The sequence below is a fragment of the Frieseomelitta varia genome, unplaced genomic scaffold, assembly GCF_011392965.1.
Source record: "Frieseomelitta varia isolate USP_RPSP 00005682 unplaced genomic scaffold, Fvar_1.2 scaffold_305, whole genome shotgun sequence".
Classification (NCBI taxonomy): domain Eukaryota; kingdom Metazoa; phylum Arthropoda; class Insecta; order Hymenoptera; family Apidae; genus Frieseomelitta; species Frieseomelitta varia.
Window position 1 is genome coordinate 7,870 of NW_025110041.1, and position 23,105 is coordinate 30,974.

General features: G+C 37.3%; 4 protein-coding genes across 8 annotated transcripts; 1 reads left to right on the forward strand and 3 right to left on the reverse strand.

The window, feature by feature from the left end:
- Positions 1-2,085: 2,085 nt before the first annotated feature.
- LOC122529730 (JNK1/MAPK8-associated membrane protein) lies at positions 2,086-4,116 on the forward strand. Of its 3 annotated transcripts, none has more exons than XM_043656120.1 (5): positions 2,086-2,166; positions 2,656-3,140; positions 3,214-3,383; positions 3,444-3,520; positions 3,591-4,116. In XM_043656120.1, exons 2-5 carry the CDS (start codon positions 2,668-2,670, stop codon positions 3,804-3,806), a joined length of 936 nt encoding a protein of 311 aa, XP_043512055.1. In that variant the 5' UTR covers positions 2,086-2,166; positions 2,656-2,667; the 3' UTR covers positions 3,807-4,116. The 3 variants fall into 3 exon arrangements, with proteins under 3 accessions (XP_043512055.1, XP_043512058.1, XP_043512056.1); XM_043656123.1 differs by having other exon boundaries at positions 2,088-2,116; XM_043656121.1 differs by lacking the exon at positions 2,086-2,166 and adding an exon at positions 2,206-2,326.
- LOC122529729 (neutral and basic amino acid transport protein rBAT-like) lies at positions 3,879-7,430 on the reverse strand. Of its 2 annotated transcripts, XM_043656118.1 has the most exons (10): positions 7,052-7,430; positions 6,202-6,580; positions 5,880-6,124; positions 5,675-5,800; positions 5,384-5,610; positions 5,121-5,304; positions 4,833-5,059; positions 4,499-4,504; positions 4,149-4,298; positions 3,879-4,067 (listed from the first exon to the last, which is right to left on the reverse strand). In XM_043656118.1, the coding sequence occupies exons 1-10, from the start codon at positions 7,280-7,282 to the stop codon at positions 3,992-3,994; spliced, it is 1,851 nt and encodes a 616-aa protein (XP_043512053.1). In that variant the 5' UTR covers positions 7,283-7,430; the 3' UTR covers positions 3,879-3,991. The 2 variants fall into 2 exon arrangements, with proteins under 2 accessions (XP_043512053.1, XP_043512054.1); XM_043656119.1 differs by lacking the exon at positions 4,499-4,504 and having other exon boundaries at positions 7,052-7,426.
- A 635-nt stretch (positions 7,431-8,065) lies between these two features.
- LOC122529727 lies at positions 8,066-9,552 on the reverse strand. Of its 2 annotated transcripts, XM_043656117.1 has the most exons (3): positions 8,977-9,550; positions 8,442-8,620; positions 8,066-8,346 (listed from the first exon to the last, which is right to left on the reverse strand). In XM_043656117.1, exons 1-3 carry the CDS (start codon positions 9,257-9,259, stop codon positions 8,344-8,346), a joined length of 465 nt encoding a protein of 154 aa, XP_043512052.1. In that variant the 5' UTR covers positions 9,260-9,550; the 3' UTR covers positions 8,066-8,343. The 2 variants fall into 2 exon arrangements, with proteins under 2 accessions (XP_043512052.1, XP_043512051.1); XM_043656116.1 differs by having other exon boundaries at positions 8,066-8,620; positions 8,977-9,552.
- A 475-nt stretch (positions 9,553-10,027) lies between these two features.
- On the reverse strand, positions 10,028-13,185 carry LOC122529725 (maltase 1-like). The gene is made up of 9 exons (XM_043656112.1): positions 12,978-13,185; positions 12,090-12,269; positions 11,866-12,023; positions 11,666-11,800; positions 11,376-11,593; positions 11,105-11,300; positions 10,566-11,020; positions 10,349-10,489; positions 10,028-10,276 (listed from the first exon to the last, which is right to left on the reverse strand). The coding sequence occupies exons 1-9, from the start codon at positions 13,147-13,149 to the stop codon at positions 10,066-10,068; spliced, it is 1,866 nt and encodes a 621-aa protein (XP_043512047.1). The 5' UTR covers positions 13,150-13,185; the 3' UTR covers positions 10,028-10,065.
- Between the last annotated feature and the right edge of the window lie 9,920 nt (positions 13,186-23,105).

A 23,105-nucleotide genomic window follows, 5' to 3' on the forward strand; every position in this document is an offset into this window, starting at 1 on the left:
TATTGAATATATAATGCATAGTACATATTATTTGTAAAGGATATAAAATAACGTGATTAACGAGACAGCGTATAGTTTACATCTATCTTTAATGCCATTAGATTCATTTGATTGCAGCACAAAAAGTCAATTTATATTAAGTCAACTATTAACACATTCACATTATTATGTAATGTCATCTCTGTATAATTGTTATAATCAGAATGCAAAAGATGCTCAAATGAAAAAATGAAAGTAACTCTGAGATTCAAGGACATGGTAACTTTTTGCTTCGCCTTTAGATTCAGATCAGTATCCAGAAAATGCCAGTTCATGGAACATTTTACATTAAACATACATAAAGAATTGTGCATTTCCAACAGTTTTTACGTTCAAATCTTTTATCAACATTTTTGTAACATTGTGGCAAGAATGTGAATGCAAGAGGCATACAGAAAGAGGTAAATATAGTATGAAAGATTTGAACTAACCTTTGAGCTGTGGTAACTGTTGAAGTTCAACATCTTGTGAGTTACGATAACGAGATGAACCCTGCGATTTCTTGGATTTCTTCTTAAGGGATCTCTTGGCAAAGGGATCTATTCGGTCCACAAAAGTCGCTGACGACATGTTGAGATTAGCAGAGGCACTACGAGAGCTGGAGGGAAGTGAAACGCTGGAGGCACTTTCGTGCCTCGGCTGCACTTTTTCGGCGTTGGACGCGACTAAAGAAGATTGCATCCACCCCGAGGAGGTCGCATTCCGCGTCGAGGAAGATGAACTCACTACACACACAAGGAGAAAGCAACACACTACACGATTACGAAGCGCACGTGGTGTACCTGAACACGGTAACCTACTGGTTCAGAGGTTCCTGAAGCAGAGAGGGGTGAAAATTGATAGTAGTGCGTGCATAGCACGAGGAGATTATTCCGCGTAACAGAGCCGAACCCGTGTTTAATCGGAGGGATGTCCGTCAAACGACGAGATCCATCAAGTTCACAGTTCGATAAAAATTCGTTGAATAATCGCCGGAGGTGGTTCTTTTCGTACCGGTCGAGAAAAGGGGCGCGATCGTTTGTTAGGCGTTGTCACACGCGAACGCACGCCCCGTCGTACGTCGAATCTCCCACCTACACCGTGCAACACACAAGCGGCACCGTGTCTTTCCTTTGATCGTACGTGGATTTCGCGTTACTTGATACCACGGCCGGTCGTTTTGATCTGCGACTCGTCTTGTTCACTTCTCTCCGTTCGAGCAAATATTTGATTCACGCCACCGAGAGCCCGTGGAACGGCTGGCAGGCTTGCCGTGCCGTGCCTGCGTGTCGGGTACCAAGTCGCGAAACAAGCACCGTTACGAAATAGCTCGTATCTCCTTTGCGGCGGTGTTTCACCGCGCGAAATCTATCTTCCACAGAATTATCTTTCTTTCTCACGCGGTGGCCGCACTCCGTTCGCGCAGCTAAACGCACACACTCACTTAAACGCTTCGATGGGGGACACTGAGGCTCGAACAGCACTCGGCCGCCATCAGCTGCTCGGACCGACGAGCTTCTTTCATTTTTGCCGGAACGACCGACAGACCGTCAAGCGCTAAGTCCCGCCGAGACCTCTTCCAACATCGTACCCTTTTATCACGCGCGCACAAGATACTACAATTTCGGCATCTACCGCACGTAAAATTTAAATTAAAAAGAAAAAACGATCCTTCCACCGTCGCCCTCTTCACTTATTGAAAACCCGTCAAGAGGTGCCTTGTGTGCCTGAAAATAGTAATATGCACTCGACAATCATCGGCCGGAGATTCCCGATCAAACACGAACGTCAGCGAACGCCCTAGATCGCGCCACTTTACGTTTTCCCATTGCACCATTGAAATTTTTCGCTAGGAACATTTCAATTTGCGTTGCAACGATCCGTATATATTTAATGTCGTTTTAAACTGTCCGTTCGACTTTATATACGTATATTTCTATTTAATTATTTTTCTTGTTACTATTTATCGTTAATGCGGCGTAGCTCGTGATCAATTGGTTTCGTTCTTATGAACGTGCCTTAATACAACTATACACGCACATATATCACGTAGTTGGTACTTTTATATAGGAAAAAATAATGTAGAAGATAAAACCTTGTAAATTTGTTCTTCAAATCCTTTAATACGATGCATTATATATATACGTTGTACGTATATCATGTTAAATGACATTGATACGTATACATATAAAATTTTTATATCTTTTGCAACGTGTATTTTCATTCGCTCTAGAATCTTATGATTTTTTTCTGAAATCATTCTTTTTGACGTAGGATCGTTTCTATACTTTTTGTAACATATTCCTAGGTATATTTTTATTATTAGGTATATGCGATATTACTGATCCACTGTCATAGAATGTTGTCATATACGTGATCATAGTTTACAAACTTAGTTACTAGTGAATCACAAAAGCAGAGTGTTTTCACAAACAATGTATTTGTCATTCAGAATAAGATATTTTGAAATTGATAATATAAATAATTAACAAATTATGTCATCGTATTGTATGGAATGTAATTCGCTGTTTTGACATCTAACCTTAAAATGTTCATTCTATGTTGTTTAAGATACAGCGCGTTTACGATCTACATTTTGAAATTTTAAAAAAGTGATAAATACTCATATTGTCTTAGTATCTTATCTTCATGTGCTCGATACCAAAGACAAGTGCTTTAAATCTATTTACTCGATGTCCCGGATTATACTGTGGGAGAGAATTGCTCTCTGATGGCAACTGGAGTGACTGCGGTGCATGTCCTCGTGGGTTCAGAGCAAATGCCTCTTCGATATGTATACCTTGCGATGACGAACCAATGCTTTACGATTGGCTCTATCTAGGATTCATGGCATTATTAGCCTTAGTATTACATTGGTTTTGTATTGACATGGTATCCATGAGGCGCAACATACCTAAAAAAGTAATTGTACTACACTTGTCTGCTCTGTTGGAAGTTGTTTCTGCATCTCTGATTACTTTGCAACTGACTGATCCTGTAGGCAGTTTTTCAGTTAGGTCATGTAAAGTTACGAAACTTTCAGACTGGTACACATTGTTGCACAACCCTAGCCCGAATTATGAAGAAACCTTGCATTGCACACAGGAAGCTGTTTATCCTTTGTTAGTAACTACGTAATTATTAGCTTACTTCCTTTCTGTCTGAGAAACTAATTAATCTTAATTCAATTTTTAGGTACACGATGGTGTTCATTTTTTATGCTTTAGGAACAGCTATAATGTTAATGATAAGACCAATCATAGCCAAGAAATTTTTGCCAAAAAAAGGAAAATTTTCAATTTATGCTGCTCTTTATTTCTACCCCATTTTAGCTTTATTACATGCAGTTGGTGGTGGTCTAATATGTAAGTGAAGCAATTTACATTTTAAGAATGTCTTTATGTTTTAATAACTTTTGTTTTTAGATTATTCATTCCCATATATAACTATAACATTGTCTGTACTATCCAATGCAGCACACTTTTCATTTAAATTAAATCAGGTAATGTTCTTTGATCATTGTTTATATTTGAATATATTGTTTGTAAATGTTTCATGAATGTGTTTTTCAGTCAATGAAAGCATTGTTGTTGAGCTGTGTATCAGATATGAAGAATGCAATAGTTATTTTAGGTCATTGGCTGTTGTATGGATATGGTTTAATGGCCGCGGCAACTTTCCAAGGTCTCGGCATTCATCCAGCAATGCTTGCTTTAGTTCCTTTACCTGCGCTGTTTTATATTCTTACTGCAAGGTTCACAGATCCACATAAACTTCATATAGAATAATAAAATTTATTGCATTATAACAAAAAGTCTTTTCTTTAAAAAACAATAATGGATTAATTATAAAATATTATATTTTTACTGCATCATATTTAATTATATTTTCCACAAAAGCAATACATAATTGTAATAAATACCATTACATAATAAGCAGAAGATTATTGATTGATTAGAGTCTTTTCTTATATTTAATTCTTTGGAACAAACGTTAAAACAATTGTACTCTTGCCAGATATAGGAACCTTGTTCGAAGGTAACTTTGTTCTGAAAAAGAGATTTCATTAAAATAATTATTAATATTTCATAAAAAAAACAAAATATTAAATGACAATAAAATAATGTTACTTTATTGTATCGCCGTCTTGTGCGTAATTCGGACTGTATGCAACTACATTAACTTCTTCAGACATCTGCGGTATTGTAGAGAAATCCGCCACTATAGGTTCTTCTGCTGACTGATATGCTACTAAGTATCCAGGATTACCACTCTTTAACCTAAAGATTTATTTAATTTTATGGTTTGTAATTATAATTTTTTTATAAAGGAAAAGAAAAATTGATTAGTTTTTAGTAACAATAATTAAATTAATATTTCATATTCTCGTTAATTAATCAGTGGTTAGTCAAAATCGTTATTATTTAAAATTAGTTTTATAAAGATAGGCTTCATGCAATATGTTAGTAAGAAAACTCACCAGTTCCTGCGTTGCATAGAAGGAAGCGTGGAACAAGGCAAATTGATCCTTGGTTAGTAAATTACACAGTACAATTTGTGTCAATAGTGTGAGGTGTATGAGTTATTTAGGGTTTAAGTGTAGCACCAAAGGATAATTGAGATGATTTATAGCAATTGTGAATTGATTGAACTTTTTTTGACATAGATCAATACTATAATTACTCAGTTTTATTCTTTAAAAGATCTATATCATTTATTAATTTTTTGATGTTTTTTAATTATGAAGTTATATTTAATGTGTAAACGGAAAAACAAACACTGTTAGTAAATATGTACAAATACTGTTATATTACCTTGTGTAAACAAACACACTTCCATTAATAGTCCTAAGCATTGTTTCTCCATGAAGGAATGTTAAACTTTGTCGGGCTTTGGATAAAGTTGCAAAGGCATCTTTTGCAGATAAAGTATCGTTTATTAACAGCACGGGTGTGCCACGTAAAAGTAACGTCATGAGTGTTAAACTGTCTGCTATATCTGCAGGCATTCTCTCCCTCAAACTAAGTTTTTTGCCATTAATCTAAAATAATACAATGTAATATAACATATACTCCAATATTACAAAACTTGTAGACACTTACATCCCAGGCAGGCCAGGAAGTAAAATTAAGCCAATGCGAAAAACCACGCTGCAAAGTCGTAGCATTTATACTGCTATCTGCAGTTGTAAGGAATTGCGAATTTTGTGGGAGGTCAATCAGTCTTTTCTTTTCATTATAAACTTGTAGGATATCAGTTCCAATATCATCTTGGAGGGCAAATAACCTGGACATATATTTAGTTATGGAATCTTGTTTTAGAAAAAAACTATATATATTATAGATAATTATTAAAGATAACTAACCCTTTATTGTCTGTTTCATTACGAACTCTTTCTTGCCACTTTGTCAAAACAGCAGCATTTTCTGGGCGATCTCTTGTGTAAGCATGTATTAATGAATCATAGTTATCTGCTTCGGTAGGTATAGTGCTTCTAAATTCATCGTGAAGATTTGGATCTTCAGTTAAGTATTGAGTATTAGCTAAACGGAATCCACTGATTCCTAATTTTAACCAATGACTCAAAATATCCTAAGTATTGAAAATTAAGTATTATTAATCTACATATGTGAAAAATGATGGCAGAATAACTTACAGAAAATTCTGTAATCACTGCTGAATTGTTATAATTCAATTCAGGTTGTGTTATATTGAATTGATGAAGGTAATATTGTCCCCTTTGTTCGTTCCACTCCCATGCTGACCCTCCATAGACACTTAGCTGAAAGATATTTGTATTATAGAATTATTATAAAGATAAAAGCCAACTTGAATTTGAAAAAAAAAGAGATACAACTAACCCAATTATTAGGTGGATTACGTCTACCATCAGAAGTCACTTTTGGATCTGCCCAAACATAGTAAGATGAAAATGCTTCTTCTCTCTCTATGGAACGTTTGAACCATGGATGCTCAGTTGATGTATGACTTGGATCTATTTCTAAAATGATGTACTGTTCTTTGCCTTTTGCAGCTTTTATAAGAGCTTCTAGATCACTTATAGTTCCAAATTCTGGTCTAATATTTTTGAAATCTACTGCTCCCCCTATGATTTAAGATATAATATTAATATTTATCGTTATATTAGAGAGAAAATAGCTCCTGAAAATAATTCTGTAGTACCTGTTGGACTTTCTTTAATCATGGAAGCAAGAGAGATTGCATCTATATTTTGTTCTTTCAGAGTATCTAATAAATCTTCTACACTTTTCATATCATGATTGTATGTTTCAACAGGATCTAATCGTACGATAACACTCTTTTCCCACCATTCTTTAGGTTTTGGTGCTGTACATTTCGGTGCCATTGCTACAATAGCTATAGCACCACCCAACATGGCAACCCAAAGTAACCAGAAAGCAATGAATAAAAACCATCTTAATCGAATCCAGAATGGATCATTAACGAACTTCATGAGCTCCTCTTTTCCCATTCCTGAAAGGGCTTGCTTCACTGTTTCAATATCAATTTTGGTGTCTCCATTTTCAGAAATAAATTTTACCTATTCAAGATAACTATATGTTACATATAAAATTAACACATATTTAATGTATATATTTCATTTGAACACTTAATGAATCATTATTATTTCCTCAATGGTAATTCCACCATCCATCTTTCTTATTCAAGATGATGCAACAGGAAAAGATTCTTACTTTTGAATAATAAATGCAGTACAATGTGAAAGAAATATAGAACGTGTAAAAACATGTGATAAAAAATTAGAAAATCGTCTACAAGTAGATTGAGCGTTTCCTAATTATTACCGAACAAAAGAAATTTCCAGTTAAGATAAAAATAGATAAACGTTAAAGTACAAAGGGGGAAAAAAGTAATAACTTCAAATGAAACAATTATTATAATAGCAGCAAGATTGATAAAGAAGAAAAAGATGCCTTCAATTACATATACACGCAAGTATCTTTCATAGATCGCAAGAAGTACTTCTCAAAAATATTGATTATTGACATACCTCGGTCGTATCTTTCGTGGGAGAGATTTTACTCTCCTCTTTAAGCATTTTTTCGCGGACCCCACCGTCAACGTCGGTTTCATTTTCCGGTTTTCCCATTGCAATATTTTCGACTTTACTTTGCACAGCACCGTCGTCGTCCGGCAACGCCTTGTACGTGGCGACAACTACCGTTTCTTTCGTATTCCCGTTCGCTTCGACACTATCTAAATTCAGTCTCCCACTCTCCATTATTATTATCAAACGAAATCAAGGACGTTAAACGATTTTACGTGACGGGGATGAGCGAATATTCTTTGCTGTTCTTCTGATGATTGCGATCGATCCCATATAACGAGAGGTTCAAGAATGACTGGACAAATGCGTTTTACCCCATAGAGGCATCTGGTTGGTTCTTGCTCCCCTTTTGTTCTCTGGATCTATTTACTTTTACTACCACAAGCATAAAATGTAAAGAAAAAGCAGGGACGACTTTCATCCCTCGAGAGTATTGTAGGCTTTACAAAATATTTCAGAGTGGCTAATATTAAAATTTATAACATGCCATAAAAGTAAATGAATACCTGCCTAATTTACTAAACGAATTATGTACTTTTATCTAGATTATAATATCTTAGTGAAGATTTATGTTTATGAACTGTATTAGAAAATGTTAATAAATTATGAAATATGAATGAAAGATTCGATTAAAAATTAAGAGATCCTTTGAAATGATATAAGATTAAATAAAAAAAACAAACATTGTTTCGTAAAATTATTAAAGAATTTTTATTAAGAATCAATTTGCACGGGGAGCCGTGTCGCCGTAGTACAGAACTGAGATAATTCTCCCCTTTGAATCAGCCGTTTTTAACGACGAATAGAATACTTGGACAGAAAAATAGCGCGAAAAATATTTCGTTTTGTATATGAAAGTTAAATTTATTGCATTTCTTTTAATATTACAAAATATTACAATTTCTTTTAATATTACAAAATATTTAAACGATATTTTCATGTTTAAATAATGTACAACATTTTTTTTACGTTCATACGTAAGAACGATAAATAATGTATGCAAGTAATTCTGCATAATATCTGTTTTATTTCACACTTAAAGATTTCATAGATATTTTAATCTGCTCAACAGAAGTGAGGAATTAAGCCGTTATCTTACATCTTGCCGATAGCACGAAAAAAATATACTATCTTCACGAACATACATTGACCTTTCCTTTATTGACTTATTTAACAACATCTGACTGAAAAATCCGGAAAGTTTACTGAAATAACGTGTGAATAATCCGGAAAGTTTACTGAAATAACGTGGAATTAAGACAATTACATAATTTGAGATATCGGTTCATGGATAAACAAAATTTACAGCATTATCCAGCTGTTAAATACTCACTGTATTCGTTGTATTTACAGTAGAATTGTAGCACGTTTTTGATGGAAAACAGCAGTAAGATAAAATGGATATAACAATCACTACTATTAACATTATCCATAAAAACCAAAATATGCACACACGAATACTCATACACACCGGATCGATTGAGTAGTGTCTGAAATTATCGCTCGCCAATTCTGAAAAACGGGGAACTCTTTTTCAACGCCGTTTTAGCAATATCTTTCCGATATTTTATAAATTCTAGCTGCAATTTATGCACTGCAATAAATGCAATTCGTATACATATACGTTTCGCGACTATTCAAATTGTCCGCGCGCGAATCTATCTGTGTATCGATCGAATCTAAATTCAATATCGCTATTTACGAACTTCCGTTCTCGAAATGCACACGGCGGTTGAGATGCGCGAGCATACGCGTCGCGATTGGTCGAATTTAAATTTCAGATTTCGTGCAAACGGCGTTCGGGGTGTACGCGTCGCGTTCGCGTGTGAAAAAAAATCGTTTTCGTTTCGTAAACAGTGATGTCAAACCTGTGTCTTGTGAATTTCCTTTGGACTCATCGGCCTGGTAGATCGATGCAACGCAAAAGAGGTGAGTCATCTCTGTGGATTCTCTTGTTTTGCATTCCGCTCGGTCCGCTTGACACTCACCGTTGAAGTAACTGACCAACGGATTTTTCGAACCGTCGTTTCCCTCGTTGTACATTCGTTTGTTCCGGACAAGAGCGTTAATTTTATTTGCGGAATGATCCAGCGATTTTGGTTGACCATTAATGGCCGATGTTACGAAACTGGGCAACGAAACCGAATACATTTTCGTTCGCTATAGATACAGACACGAATAGATAACAATTGAAGTTGTGAAATTTCTTTCACCTCCCCTATTCTTGTTTGCCTTTCGCTCTTATCTTACAGGCGATATGTTAGACTTGATTGAATGTATTTGCGTTCAAAGCCCAGCATTGTCCGATTAACAGCAATCAGCATATATTGATAACTCGAATCACAGAAATACAACGTATTCAACTAATTATAACGCGTTGTCTGTGACCGCGAATTTAACGTGAATTGTTATATATATGAGTGTGTACCATTTTGAAATCTTTGTATTTCTTTTTTTTTTATGCACTTGTATTACTAACGAATAGACGGTAATATTAAATATTTGTATCGTTACTATGTATTATATATATAACATATGTATATATACCATCAAAAGTACAATTTCTACTGGTGATTTTAGTAGAGATACAACTGGCTTCTAAATGAGTTATTCACGCATCTGGGTTCAGATTGCTCAGCTTATGAGTCACTCAACACAGTCGCCGCTTCATGAACGTATTTACGAATAACTGTAGTATTTGTGTTGTCATTAATATAAATTATAGTAGCACTTTAGAACCAGAACGTTAACACCTGAGGCCAATATCTTTCTCAACAGAAATAAACTTCCTATTTATAGAATATGCTTAATGCGCTAAAGTGTTAAGTGGAATGAACTGAATGTACATTTGCCGTTTTTCTATAGTCAAAATCTCTCGTTAATATGAAAACAGTTATAATTGTTTTACACAACTAAATCTTCGTAGTAATTGAAAATTGTATGTTACAAGATGTAGTTCAATAACGCGTTAAAAGATTGAACAGTAATGCTACTACGATGCTCGTACTTGTTATCAATTGTACTATTGAGAAGGAAATAGCGGCAGAATTTTTCTCGGTTGTGACCGTGACAGGATCCGTTGTTGTTTCCCAGTTGCACATATTCTCAAATTTTAATACCAACGCTGCATTCGCCGTGAGCTTAATATTTACCATAGAAATATTCGACCTGGTCAATATGTTCCAAGTTGTCTTATCAAATTCAAGAATAAATCCTCTTTTAAATAAGACAAACACTTACGTAATGTGAGCTGCATTACTGGAAACGATAACAACTTCTACTGGATCCTCCAATTCTGGAAACACTGATTTTAAATTAATCGTTTGTTGTCGTAGACCCAAGTTGACGACGACGATATACGTAGGATTGTTTGCTAAATATCTGATAAGAATTAAAATTAAATATTCATTATGTATCTCATGTATCTTGAACGTATGTCATTGCGTTCTTCACAAACCTTTTAAAGGCAAACACATGGTCATTGTTCAACGTTGCAAACTCATAATCCCCATGAGTAAATACTCTGTCTTTTCTAAGAGCAGCAAGCAATTTATACGTCTTCCAATTGCTTCGTGTATTATTTTGCTGAGATTGAACGTTGCTCTCTGTGTAATCTGGATGAACAGGAAGATATGTGAGTTTGTTAGATGAAAATCCTGCTGAGATGTTAGCGTTCCATTGCATTGGTGTTCTTGCAGGGTCTCTGGAATAGCCTTCATATGTATCTTTTGACTTTGAACAACCTATAGGATCAATTGTTTCCTTCCACGACATTCTCCTGTCTAACATAGCAATCTCTTCCCCATAATAAGTGTATGCTTGGCCGGGTAACAATAAACTAATCATGTGAAGTCCATCGACACGATTCAATCCAATTCTTGTAGCTGCTCTCGAATTGTCATGATTGGAAAGCTAGATTCAAAGGAACAGACACATTTATTTTTTGAGTTATAAGCAAACAATAGGAAATAATTATAGCAATGTATACACTCTTACCACCCAATTTGTGCTTGCATTATTTGGAAGTTTCTTGAACCAATATTCCAAAACCTTCTTAATATCTTCAGCAGTGCTTGTATTATGTACAGACTTGATAAACTGAAAATTGAAAGGTGGGATTCCATTGTGTGTAGCATTACCATAAAGTGACATCAATACATCAGGAGAATCATAAGATTCTGCAATTAATAACCTGTGAATCAGAGGTTACAATATTTTAGTATGAACACTACAGTTGAAGTAAAACTTGTAATGTCTCTATACATACTTTGAAGAATTATTCTTTCCCACGCTATTCTTTTTCACCCAATTATCAATGTATGAGCGAAACTTGTACAAAAGAGCTGTGCTTTCTGATAGTCCAGACGTATAGTTTCCACTTCCTACAACAAGCTCATTCTTTAAATCTTTATCTTCATAAAGGTATGATACAGCACTGATTCGAAAACCATCAACATTTCTCCTCAGCCAAAAGTCAAACACATCCTGTGACACAAAAGATAAGTTTTTAAGTAAATGATCACATAATGCGATATCATCACAATGTGATTTCTTTACCATTAACTCTTGTAATACATTTTCATTTCTCAAATTGAGGTCAGGTTGAGATTCGTGAAACTTGTGGTAATACCATTGTTGTCTTTTGCTGTGCCATGTCCATGCAGATCCTGCTTCATTGCTGTAGGTGCTCACCTAAAAATCAAAGAAAGAGAATTAACAATTATTTTTTAAAAATTACTTTGACAATTGCAACTTACCCAGTTATTAGGAGGTATCCTGTTGCCCGTTTTATCTTTAGATCCATTTGCCCAAATATAGTAGTCACTGTAATGCTTCTGCTTTTGACTTGACAGTACAAACCATTTGTGTTTGTCGCTTGAATGATTTGGTACTATGTCCAAAATGACTTTCAAGCCTGTAATATTTTGTCAAAAGGCTATATTTACACTGAGGAAAACACAACTTTATTAGTCAAACGTACCACGATTGTGTGCTTGTTGTACGAATTCATCAAAAAGTTGGAGTGTACCAAACACAGGATCTATGTCAGTATAATTAGAAATGTCATATCCAGAATCTACGAGTGGCGATGGGTAAATAGGATTTAGCCAAATTGCGTCGATTCCAAGGTCTTGTAAATAATCAAGCCGGCTGATTATACCTGTGTAATAACATTAGATGTCTGTTCTATTATACAAACTAAAAATTAGAGATGTGACATCAAGACGAAGTATGTTTCTCAGATGTCTTTCGGTTTCGAAACATGTGCAAATATTTTTTACCACGTCTTTCTCATTTATGTTGCAAAAATGTTGCCGTTGACGCCACTACGTCGCGTTTCCCATAAATTCAAGGTGATCAATCAATTGAGAAATTATTTCCATCATACGATAATGAGTCGATTTGGACGTTATCAATGGCACACAATGGAAAGCTGAAGTAACTTCAGTTGGTACCTTGACCAACAAGCGATAAACGAGACCAGCGGTAACGCGATCTAGTTTCTTTTTTCACACGTTTCACGTTTCGCGATACGGTTCCTTAAAAATAAATCTACGAGATCATGAAACTGCTGATCATGTGTGCAACCGAGCGTTCTGATATTGCTTTCAAAGTGCGAAATACAATTAAAATGATTTTCGGGGCTTCTTGGTTTATCTGAACTTCTCTTGGTACTTTGTGTCTGAAATATTTGAAATCACCAGGGTTCGTAATTTCTCGTAAGAAAACGTAGTTTACCTTTTTGCACATTCACATGCATTCTGTGCACCTTTATACATTCCTCGAACAGACGGAAGTCTGCGGTCTGATTGACAATTACGACGATCAGACGCGCCTGTAGATTTCAATATCCGGTTCGTTAACGTACCCTTCAAGTCACCCTGGCCGTCTCCGTCGCTGTCCTGAAATCCCCTCGGCCAGATTTGATAGACCAACGCGGTTTCCCACCATTGTTTGTCCACCAGCTTGGAACTTGCCGATCTCGCCAACAAGATGAGGAGCGCCGAGACGAATAACCGAACACCGTGGAACCGAATCATTTTGTCCGTGCCCTGAAAGACTCTCGATCCGCGGCTTTGGTCCTGTTATATATATATTTTTGGCAGTTAACCGGGTTGTCGCGGTTATCTGCCGCTATCGCGATAATTCCATAATGTCCTTATCGCGCCTACTCCTTGCCCCACATACGCGTCATTGTTTACGTTCGTTTGCGTGAACGTAATAAGAAATGTTCCTTTGATCCCCTGTCGCCGCGCCGTGCCGAATCACCGATCGCGATAACTCTTTATTTGAGCAAGGAAAAGGAAAATCTAGTACCGATTGCGTCGAAAGAACAGGGTGCAATTAATTGTACATCGCCAAGTATCCGGAACACTTGCCCGGGATAAACTATCAGGGTCAATCGCGTTACCGCTGCTAATTGCAACTGCAAAGTCGGGACGCTTGCTTATTTAAGACGAAGAGGGAATAATTCAGTTAACGCGGCTAATTCTGGAAGTTTCTCATCTTGAAAAACTTTCGAGAGAGGAGAACCGCGTTGAGACTGAGCAACTGTCGATTTACTTTACTATTTGCTTTTTCCGCGAGATGATTAAGATAGCAGGACAGTTTGACGGGGCCTAAAAATTACGAAGGCTAATAAAAAAAAAAAGTACATATTTGACATGAGCTCTTGTGGTTTATTTTAACGCATTATGAACTGTAAAAAGCAACATTAAAAAAGAGAAAAAGAGGGCTCTTATTTAACTTTTTACATAAAGGCGTCCTTTTACATAACATTGTCTATCGGTGTGCATGATTTCAGCGAAACAGGATTGGCTGCAACAAAAAGGCAAAACAAGTTCAAAAGTAAACAATATTCCCTGGGGATTGACGATCCAACATTTTCATTTTTGTGAAAATCATGAAAACAGCAGCTATTTGTTTTTGATGCATCGAATTTATGCCAAAAATTTCTACGTTTCTTGTTTATATTTTTCGAAATTGTTAAAAATTAAAAAAAATGTTCGATCGTCAATCCCTAGTAAATGTTACACTAAAGATACGTACCAAGTTTCACAGTAATCGGTTGGTTAGATATCGAGATATTTTGCACATCGTTTCTAAAAACCTAGTTTCGAAAAAAAAAACGTGATTTTAAAGTTTCAGAACGTCATTTTTCATACGTATCCTTTACTTACTTTTTTTACTTATATGTCGCGGCTCACAGCTCTTACAATTCACAATTAAATTGAATCCAAGTCTCATAATATTCGATTCAGCAAAAGTAATATTTGAATCACACGATTTATACTTTATAATACTGCTCAAAGTTGTAAACAGTGATTCAATTATTCTGTATCCGGATTTATTTATTATTATACCTCAAAATAAGTCGTTTTAAAGGCTAGGACCTTTTCTATCTTATTTCCACAAAAAAAAAATCGATTGTTTGAAAATTTCTAACTCTCCTGACCCCTTAAACGCTCTGCCCGATTATTCGATCACAGTTTTCATCCAGTAAATTTGAAGCGAGTCGAAGCTGCGCGAATTCTTCCCCCCTGCCCTCGGAACAGTTTCATCCACGGTCCGGCGATCTCGTGAACGCCGGAACTTCCGGTATTTTACGTCCATGTTTTCACATCGGAACTTGCCCGGGTAATAATCAATTTCGAACGCCTACGAAAGTCCAGCGTGGAATCTGGCCTGAGAGGTAGTAGGACGATGCAAGATTTGGCGTTTCTTGGCCAACGCCAGGGAGACACTTTGGCGCTCGTCCCAAGTGCTTTCGACGAGAGTTCAAATGATCAGGTAGACAGCATCTATCACTCTGTGAGTGACAAGCAAAGATCGCACGATAAGTATCAATTGTCGATTTTTATATCATCTGATGACTAGCACGTTGAATGCCACGATTCCATGATTTTGCATGTCTCCAGAACGTTGACATGAATTTGTTATTATAATTATCTGCGACAGATAAGTTGAGGTGTATAAACATGTTCAATGTGTTTGTTTCGCCCACGGGAAATGCGTTTCTTCGATTTTCACTCATTCTTTGCAATATTTTATTAACTATTTTTTTAGTGAAATTAAAGATTGCATTTTTTTCACGTACAAGCTCGGAAACTCTTATTCATATCACCTACATAGCAACTTATTTACGAAGTGACAACACCTCAAATGAAAAAGCGTAATAATCCATTCCTGTCGAAATGGCCTATTTAGCACGAGATTTTGTCGATTATGTCTTTACAACGTGTGATATCGTTTAAGTTTTTAAGACGATCGTCAACGTGCATTGCTAGTATATAAGAGTTAATGATATATACAATAAAAGAAAAAGATGTCTATCATTTTGTGAATTTCCGTAAGAAGCAACGAGAAGTTCGAACTTTTTCCATTTTAGTGTCAATTGACTCGCGACTGTCTTCTTTTATTCTTCCTACGTTATTCTTATATGTTATTATAGCTTTCTCTCTAGGCGTCTGTTCAGGTATTGCACTATTGCATTATTACATCGTGCAACGCCAAACGTGCATCTACGCTCGTCATAATTATATCTTATATTATAAAAAAAAAAAAAAAAGGGAAGTCCATCCTGTTAGCTCAGATACAAGGGATAGTCGGTGAAAATTTCCACGTGGAAACACGACGATTTTAACTCGGCGACGGCCGAAACGCAAAGAGACAAGTCCGTGGCGTGAAATGCACCACCGTGCGAAAGAAAAAAAAAAATTCACCTTCGTATTTCCCGCTCGTATTTCAACGGAAGCCACCCCTAACGACGCGACGCCCGCCTCGTGATAATTCATCCTTGCGGTTAACCCTCTCGGCTGCGCCCAAAATGGACGAGCTCTCGCGCGTTCACCTGACCAACCCCGCCTCGAATTGTCTTATTGCGGCGCGTAACTCATCGCCTAAGCCTCTTACGAATCCTTCCCTTCTCGTACCGCGGCAAATTTATTTGTCCTCCCTTTGCACGCCCGCGGAATATTATTGTAAATTGAAAGATAATCGATGCTACCCGAAATACAATTCGAGAGAGGCAAACGCGTTATTTATATATTTATATATTTATTATTATTTATTATTTTTACATTTATTATTTATATATTTATATATATAATATATAAATTATTTATTATTATTTATTATTTATTATTTATATATTTATATATATACATTTATTATTTATATATTTATATAATATATAAATTATTTATTATTTATATATTTATATATATACATTTATTATTTATATATTTATATATATATACATTTATTATACATTTATTATTTATATATTTATTATTATTTATTTATACATTTATTATTATTTATTATTTTTATATTTATTATTATTTACTATTTTTATATTTATTATTATTTATTTATACATTTATTATTATTTATTATTTTTATATTTACTATTATTTATTATTTTTATGTTTATTATTATTTATTTATACATTTATTATTACTTAGTATTTTTATATTTATCAATATATTGCAGGTCATTGTTAAGTCTAGTAATCTATAGTTGTAGTTATTGTATCTTTAGTTGCGTTTAACGTCGAACTCGGGAACAGGTCGAGTACAGGAAAGCAGATCTCTCACGAACGAATTCCGGAAACGAGGTGTACCGTTCCTCGACGAAAACGTTCGGAAGTGGAATTACGAGAGATTGAACGGCCGCGGGCCATCTAAATTATCCTTGTTGTATCGGCGTCGATACAATGCCACTAATGGACGCATTATTAACGTAATGGAAACCTAAATCAAGCATTTGTTTCATCGAACGAGCGCGACGACGATTCGGAAATTAATTCGAAGAATTAATCAGGATGGTTCCTCGCGGTCGAACAACTTTCCAGCGTTCAGCGTTATCCGAGTTCGTTTATCGATCGAAAAGAAACCGCGTCGTAGCTTTTTACCGGGCATTTCGAATGCATCGAAACAGGGGCAGGTGAGGTCATTGCGGGAAGCTCGTAGATTGGTTTTCGGCCGAGAGGCCGGTGGAATTTATTCGCCCTCGATTTTTCCCACGTCTCGTAAAACCGCGCCGATGAAACCGGTTCGAGTTCGGAATCGGGGGAACGTTCTCGTAAAGGCACGTATGTATGTACGTACGTACGTACGTATGTATAAATTCGAGCGCCGTGTTTGCTTATCTTTTCATTGATTCGTAACGTCGAACCGACTGGTCAGAACAGAGCGAAACAGAGAGAACATCGCGATCACGTGGCACGTCGTTTCGCGAGAGTTCCTGGTAAAAGGAAAACGAAAAACGGTGTAGATACATATTTCGTAGCCGAGGGAGAAAGAGAGATGGAGGCGAACGATATCTCGCGCGAAACACAGGAAACTACTTAACGATAAAACGGGCGAGCCCCGCGCCGGGAGGTGTCGTCGTCGTAGCCCTTTATTATTTATCGAGCCGTTTTGCGGGCACAATAGGCGAACCGTGTCAGTCCCGCGTGTCGTCAACATCTCTAAAACACCTGCGCTACGATATTATATGTACGTACATATATCGGGCGATTGAAGCATTGACTCTCGGCTGCAATGGATTCGGCTCCCCATTGTTCCCCGGCGGCACAATAGCGTCATTTCGAAGCCAATCAAGCCTTTTCGACTAACAATTAGCACTTTCGCGCCGCGTACGCCCAACAGCCGGTCAATTTGTACACCGCGAAACGATCATCAACTACCACGATTAACGTTTCCCACGAAGGGAAACAGCTTCGTTTCGTTCTCGTTCTTTTTGCCCGAAGAGCTCCGGAGAATCGGAGAACTCGCTCCTCTCCTTGATTTGTCTTGAAAGCGGGACGAGCTCGTTTTAAAAGAGTAATTACGCTTTTTCGTCGGTCGTCCGAGAATTCCCGCGAAAGGGAGGAAACGACGATGGTGATAAATGGCGAGCGAAAGGTCTTAAGTTTACGTAACTATTACGAGCCATTAGAGCTATTCACGACGATCACGCTGCCGCGGATGAAAATTATTAAATAGTACGTATTAGGGCCACGTCGTTTCACGTCGCGGGGAACGACGACGGTCACTTAGCGGCGCTCGTGAAACGCTCCAAGTTAAAGTTCAAGGTGTTGCTTAATGATTCACGATGGATCCGCCGGTGTTGGTGCGATCCGTGTTTCGAAACTTCCTCGCGGTCTGTCGATTATTGTGGCGTTCGCGATTATTCGCCGAGAGTCGAACGCCGAACCCCTGGAATTTCAGAATTAATCGATTAACCCTCCCTTGGCTACGGCGACTTACATTGAGAACGGCGAAATTTTTCGTCAGCGTGCATTTCTCAGAAAGCATATTGAAATAAAATACTACATTGTTCTACATTAAAACAATAATATTTATTCGTATTCTGTATTGAATTGTCAGTGCACGTATTGAAAGTTTAACAGTAACTTTAAGCTTTATTTCTAATAATCCAGCAAGGTATGGTAGAATTCGAAACGTGGGTCAATAAATAATCCTATGTCACATTTCTTGCATTCGTGAATTTTCGTTGGATTTTCTACACACTACGTATTTGTGTCTTTCTGTCATTAATTTATCACCACACCTTTTCATTTTAATATTAAATGAAATAACTGTGAAGTAGTCACGATTAAATAATGCACCACTAACGAAAGATGTAACTGTTGAATTAGATTTCACTTACATCTGGTTCGTGTGAAGTTTGCCACAATTACTGCCGAGCGCTTTTAACTTTTTGGGGTTAGGTGGGTTTAAAATTGTCCCACATTTTTTTTTTTTTTTCTTGACATGGCATGGTGGGGTATTTTTCTTGACATGGCATGGGGTATGTAACAAAATCATTAATACTCATACATTATAGTATTTTTTTTTATATATTAAAAAAAATTCCGTGCAAGTAGAGTTTTTTTTTTCTTTAAAAGAAAATTTCTTCGTTCATTTTTTTCTTGCGTGCCTCTAAAAGGTTAATTCGATTGGAGCAATGTGAAGTGAGCGGCTATAGGCGTCTCGTTTCAGCGAAGTAAGCTAACCTCTTGCGCTAGAATGACGTGTCGAGAATATTTGGCCCAAAGTTGCAATATTTTCTCAGTTTTAAGTATACTGAGATATAATCCAGGCAAAACAAATAATTTATCACTCCTTAGTAATATCTATCCAGTGATATATACCGACGAATTCAAAAGAGAAGGCGAATTACTGTATACGGTTTGGTCACTCTTTATGGTCCGCGAACCATAAAGAGTGACCAAACGCAGTTACTAGCGCAAGAGGTTAAGAGCGCCAAGTTAGTAGCCAAGGGGATAAGTGAAATAATTAGTAAAATAATCGCGTTTAAATAATACGCGACTAACATGGACGATTGCAATTGTCGAATTCACTTCGTCTGTTCCAATATTGTTTTGTTGCAATTATTGTCAGTAACATTTACCGGACGCCTATAGGCGCTTTTTCATATTTCAGCGGGCTGAAGTAAGTTGAGTTGTCCAACAGTAGCTAAGGGGTTAAGTCGAGGCTGAAGTAAGAAAGTTGAGTTGTCAACAGTAGCTAAGGGGTTAAGTCGAGGATAGGCGGGACGTCGTTTCGTAGGAGAGGGGAGGGGATCCCTCGCAGATTTTGTAATTAACTGACTGCGCCGATCTAAATAACATTTAATGTTCTGTATATTTTGCACTTTCGACTCAATTACAGTTGATTGATTCATAGTCGATCGCGTAATGTTGTTCCGGCACGCACGATCACGCTTACGAGTCGACGCAACGACTGTCAGCCAGTCAGTCGCTGACCATCAACGAAAGAAATAAACCTCGCTGCGTTTTTTGCGCGTCAGAACATAACGAAACATAACAGACATCGGTTCTGCGCGTCTTTCTAAAATATCTTTTAATTTTTTCGCCCTTCGATTTTTTCGTATCATCGATTTATGCAATCTTATAACAATCTTCTACTTGCTGGCTCTCAATTTTCCAGGACGGTGGGGGGGGGGGGCTGGGAGGTGGGAGGTGGGAGTGGAGTAGTTTTAAATGTTTCTTCGTTGCGTCGAAGGCAAGCGGATCCCATCGCTCTTTCTCTCCTTCTCTCGCACACTCTTCCTCTCGCATTCTAAATCCTCGTTCTCGCCTCCGTCGATTCTTTTTCGTTAGTTTTCTCTCTCTCTCTCTCTCTCTTTCTCTCTCTCTTCTTTTATTCTCAGGGGTTCTCAACGAGATCGTACATCAACAATTAACACGTTGTTCGTCCCTTCGTCGTTTGCGTGTCGTTCAAGGGTTGTAGGAGGGCGGGGAGGGGTGGAGGGGGAGGCAGAAACGAATCCTCGAGCAGTTCATCACGTTCGTTCGATCGGCGCGCGTAGCAACTTGAATGGCCGCGCAAGCGACGAACGGCGAATCGACAGTATGTAGTAATAATGATAATGCCGGTATATATATAATGAGCGTAGGCATAAAACGGCTTAACGTCTTACAACGATTTTTTTTTCCTTTTTTTTTTCTTTTTTTTTTCTTTTATTTTAGAAGGGAACCGGTCCCCCGGCCCTTTCTCGCTCTCCCGTGCAAGAGGAATTAATTAAGATTAAGCTTTCGTCGCGCCTCGTGGATGAACCGAGCGGAAGGATCGATACCTACGCGTAATCGGACTTCCGTGTCTGACACTGTCTCCGTGTCTTTCGATTCGTATCCTGAGATTCCCTCGCCGGATACAGAGTTTCCGTTCCGCGCGTCGCGTTTGCAAACGACTTTATTCACAGACCTGGGCGAAAGTTATTTCAAACAATAATTTGTAAATAAATTTTTGAAACAATATTCTCTGGTATTTGGCAAATGGTGGATTTCAGTTAATGGCACGTAGCTCGTTCGGTCAAATCAAAGGAATTTGAAGCTTCGATAAGCGAATAATAATATTGGGAGAATAATAAATTGAAGAAACTGATTATTTGAGAAAATAATATTTATTTGATAATCGAAAGTTCGTCTTTAAAATAACATTCGAGGCAATTGTCAATGGAATTAATCAAAATAATCAATATTAAAGAAGAAAAATAATCAATGAGAAAATCAAAATGAAAGTCAAAATAATTCATTTGTCTTATTGTTAGCTTTTAATAGGACTCGTTCCTCAAACATTTGGTCCGTTAATGAAACAAAACATTCTTTAAAGTTGTAAGTGAGAATAGTCTCTCTATCGATGACGAAGATGGGAGGGGAGTGTCATATTTTACAAATACTTGTTTTATTAATATATGGTCACGAAACATGTTTAAATTTCTCCCATCGCTATCAAAAAAAATCGAGCGATATTCATTTCAACTTGTGTCTGCAGTAGTAACTATACTATAATCGTAGAACATGAAATGGTAACATTGGACGTTAAACATTGGACGTTATTTTGAGAAACCAAAATCAAACAACAAATAAAGATCCTGGCGAATGGCGAATAATTTATTTCATTCGATTGGAAAGAAATTAATTTAATATCTATACTTAATAATATAATTTCGTTACTTTACAAATGTATTATCTCTGAAATAACTTTAAAAAGTAATTTAATTTAAAAATAGCCGCTTGTTTGAAAATTTTTCAACCCGGACCTGCCTCATTCGCCTTTCGATACGAAAATTGAAAAAAAAAGGAGAAAAAAAAAAACTTTGGCCCGGTCGTTTCACAAGTTCCAACGCGAATCTCGCAAATACTTTGTCCATTATCGTGCGTCGCGTCGCGTTATCTGCGCGTTGTACGAGCGAGTTAATTGCTCGATACCTTCCTCGGCGGAGTTATCGGCGATTACGCGATAAGTCTCGACCTTGCGGCCGTCCAACCAGAGACTGCCTCTAAGTTGGTTAAATAGTTTCTCGATTCAAGCGATATACAATCGTGCGAATGCAACGTAAACGTAATCGGATTTCGTTGTATGGCGCGAAGGTTGCAGATAACCGAAAGTTCGTGATCGCGGCGTCTCGTCGAATCGCCGGGAACGAACATTATTACATACATACATGTGTATGTATATATTTCGGAGTGGATTGAACGAAGGAACAGAAAGACGAGGGGGTTGAAATACGGGGAGGGGGGGGGAGGAAATGAGAAAAGAAACGAGGGGACGAAATGAGCAAGAAGCGATCTGCGTTCTTGCAGATTGAGTAACATGCGTTTGAAGCAACATCGCGACAGATCGAGGAACGAGAGACTAGAAAAACGGGGCAAAATGGACGATTAAGATAGATAGATAGATAGATAGATAGATAGATAGATAGATAGATAGATAGATAAATAGATAGAATGGAAAGAACGGGGGAAAAGTCCGTGGTGAAGTGTTTTTCAGGGCACGGAGAATGTTTCCTCGTTTCTGCAGTGTTCGCTATGTTTAACCGTAAACTCTTTTTTTCTTCTTTTTCTTTGTATTTCTTTCTTTTTTTTTTGTTCTTTTTTTTCTTTCTCTCTCTCCTTTTGCTTTTCAACAGGCGACGCTTGTTCCAACATCGAGGAAACATCGTCGAACTTTTCTTTATCTTCGCTACGGGCTTAAATTCTAGTCGGAATTCTTACGCGCTAACGGGGACACGTGTGTAGTCCACGAGTGGGTCTTACGATTAGCAATCGATCGAACAGCGAGAATTATTCGAGGCCTCTGAACGACCTGCGAGGAAACGGTCAACGAAACGACGAACTTGAACAAAAGTGTCGCCGACGCGACCGGCCCGAGATCGGACGGCTCTCGCCCAGATCATCTCTCGCTAAAAAATGTAACATCTTTACATATGTGCACTGTAAAATGCTCTGCTAACCGGTGCTCGTAAATACCTACGTATGTATATGTATGTATATTGTATTTCGACGACTGTCGGGGAGGAACTGAAAACTCGAACGAACAACCGGCGACGACTCTCGTTTGAACATCGTCCCGCTGTCGATCGCCGCGTCGACGACACTTTGTGAATTTCATAAAATCAGCGATCTTCGTCTTCTATATACAACACGGCTATTTATAATAAGGTAATTCGTACTCTAACGCTCGTCTCTAATCTCATCTC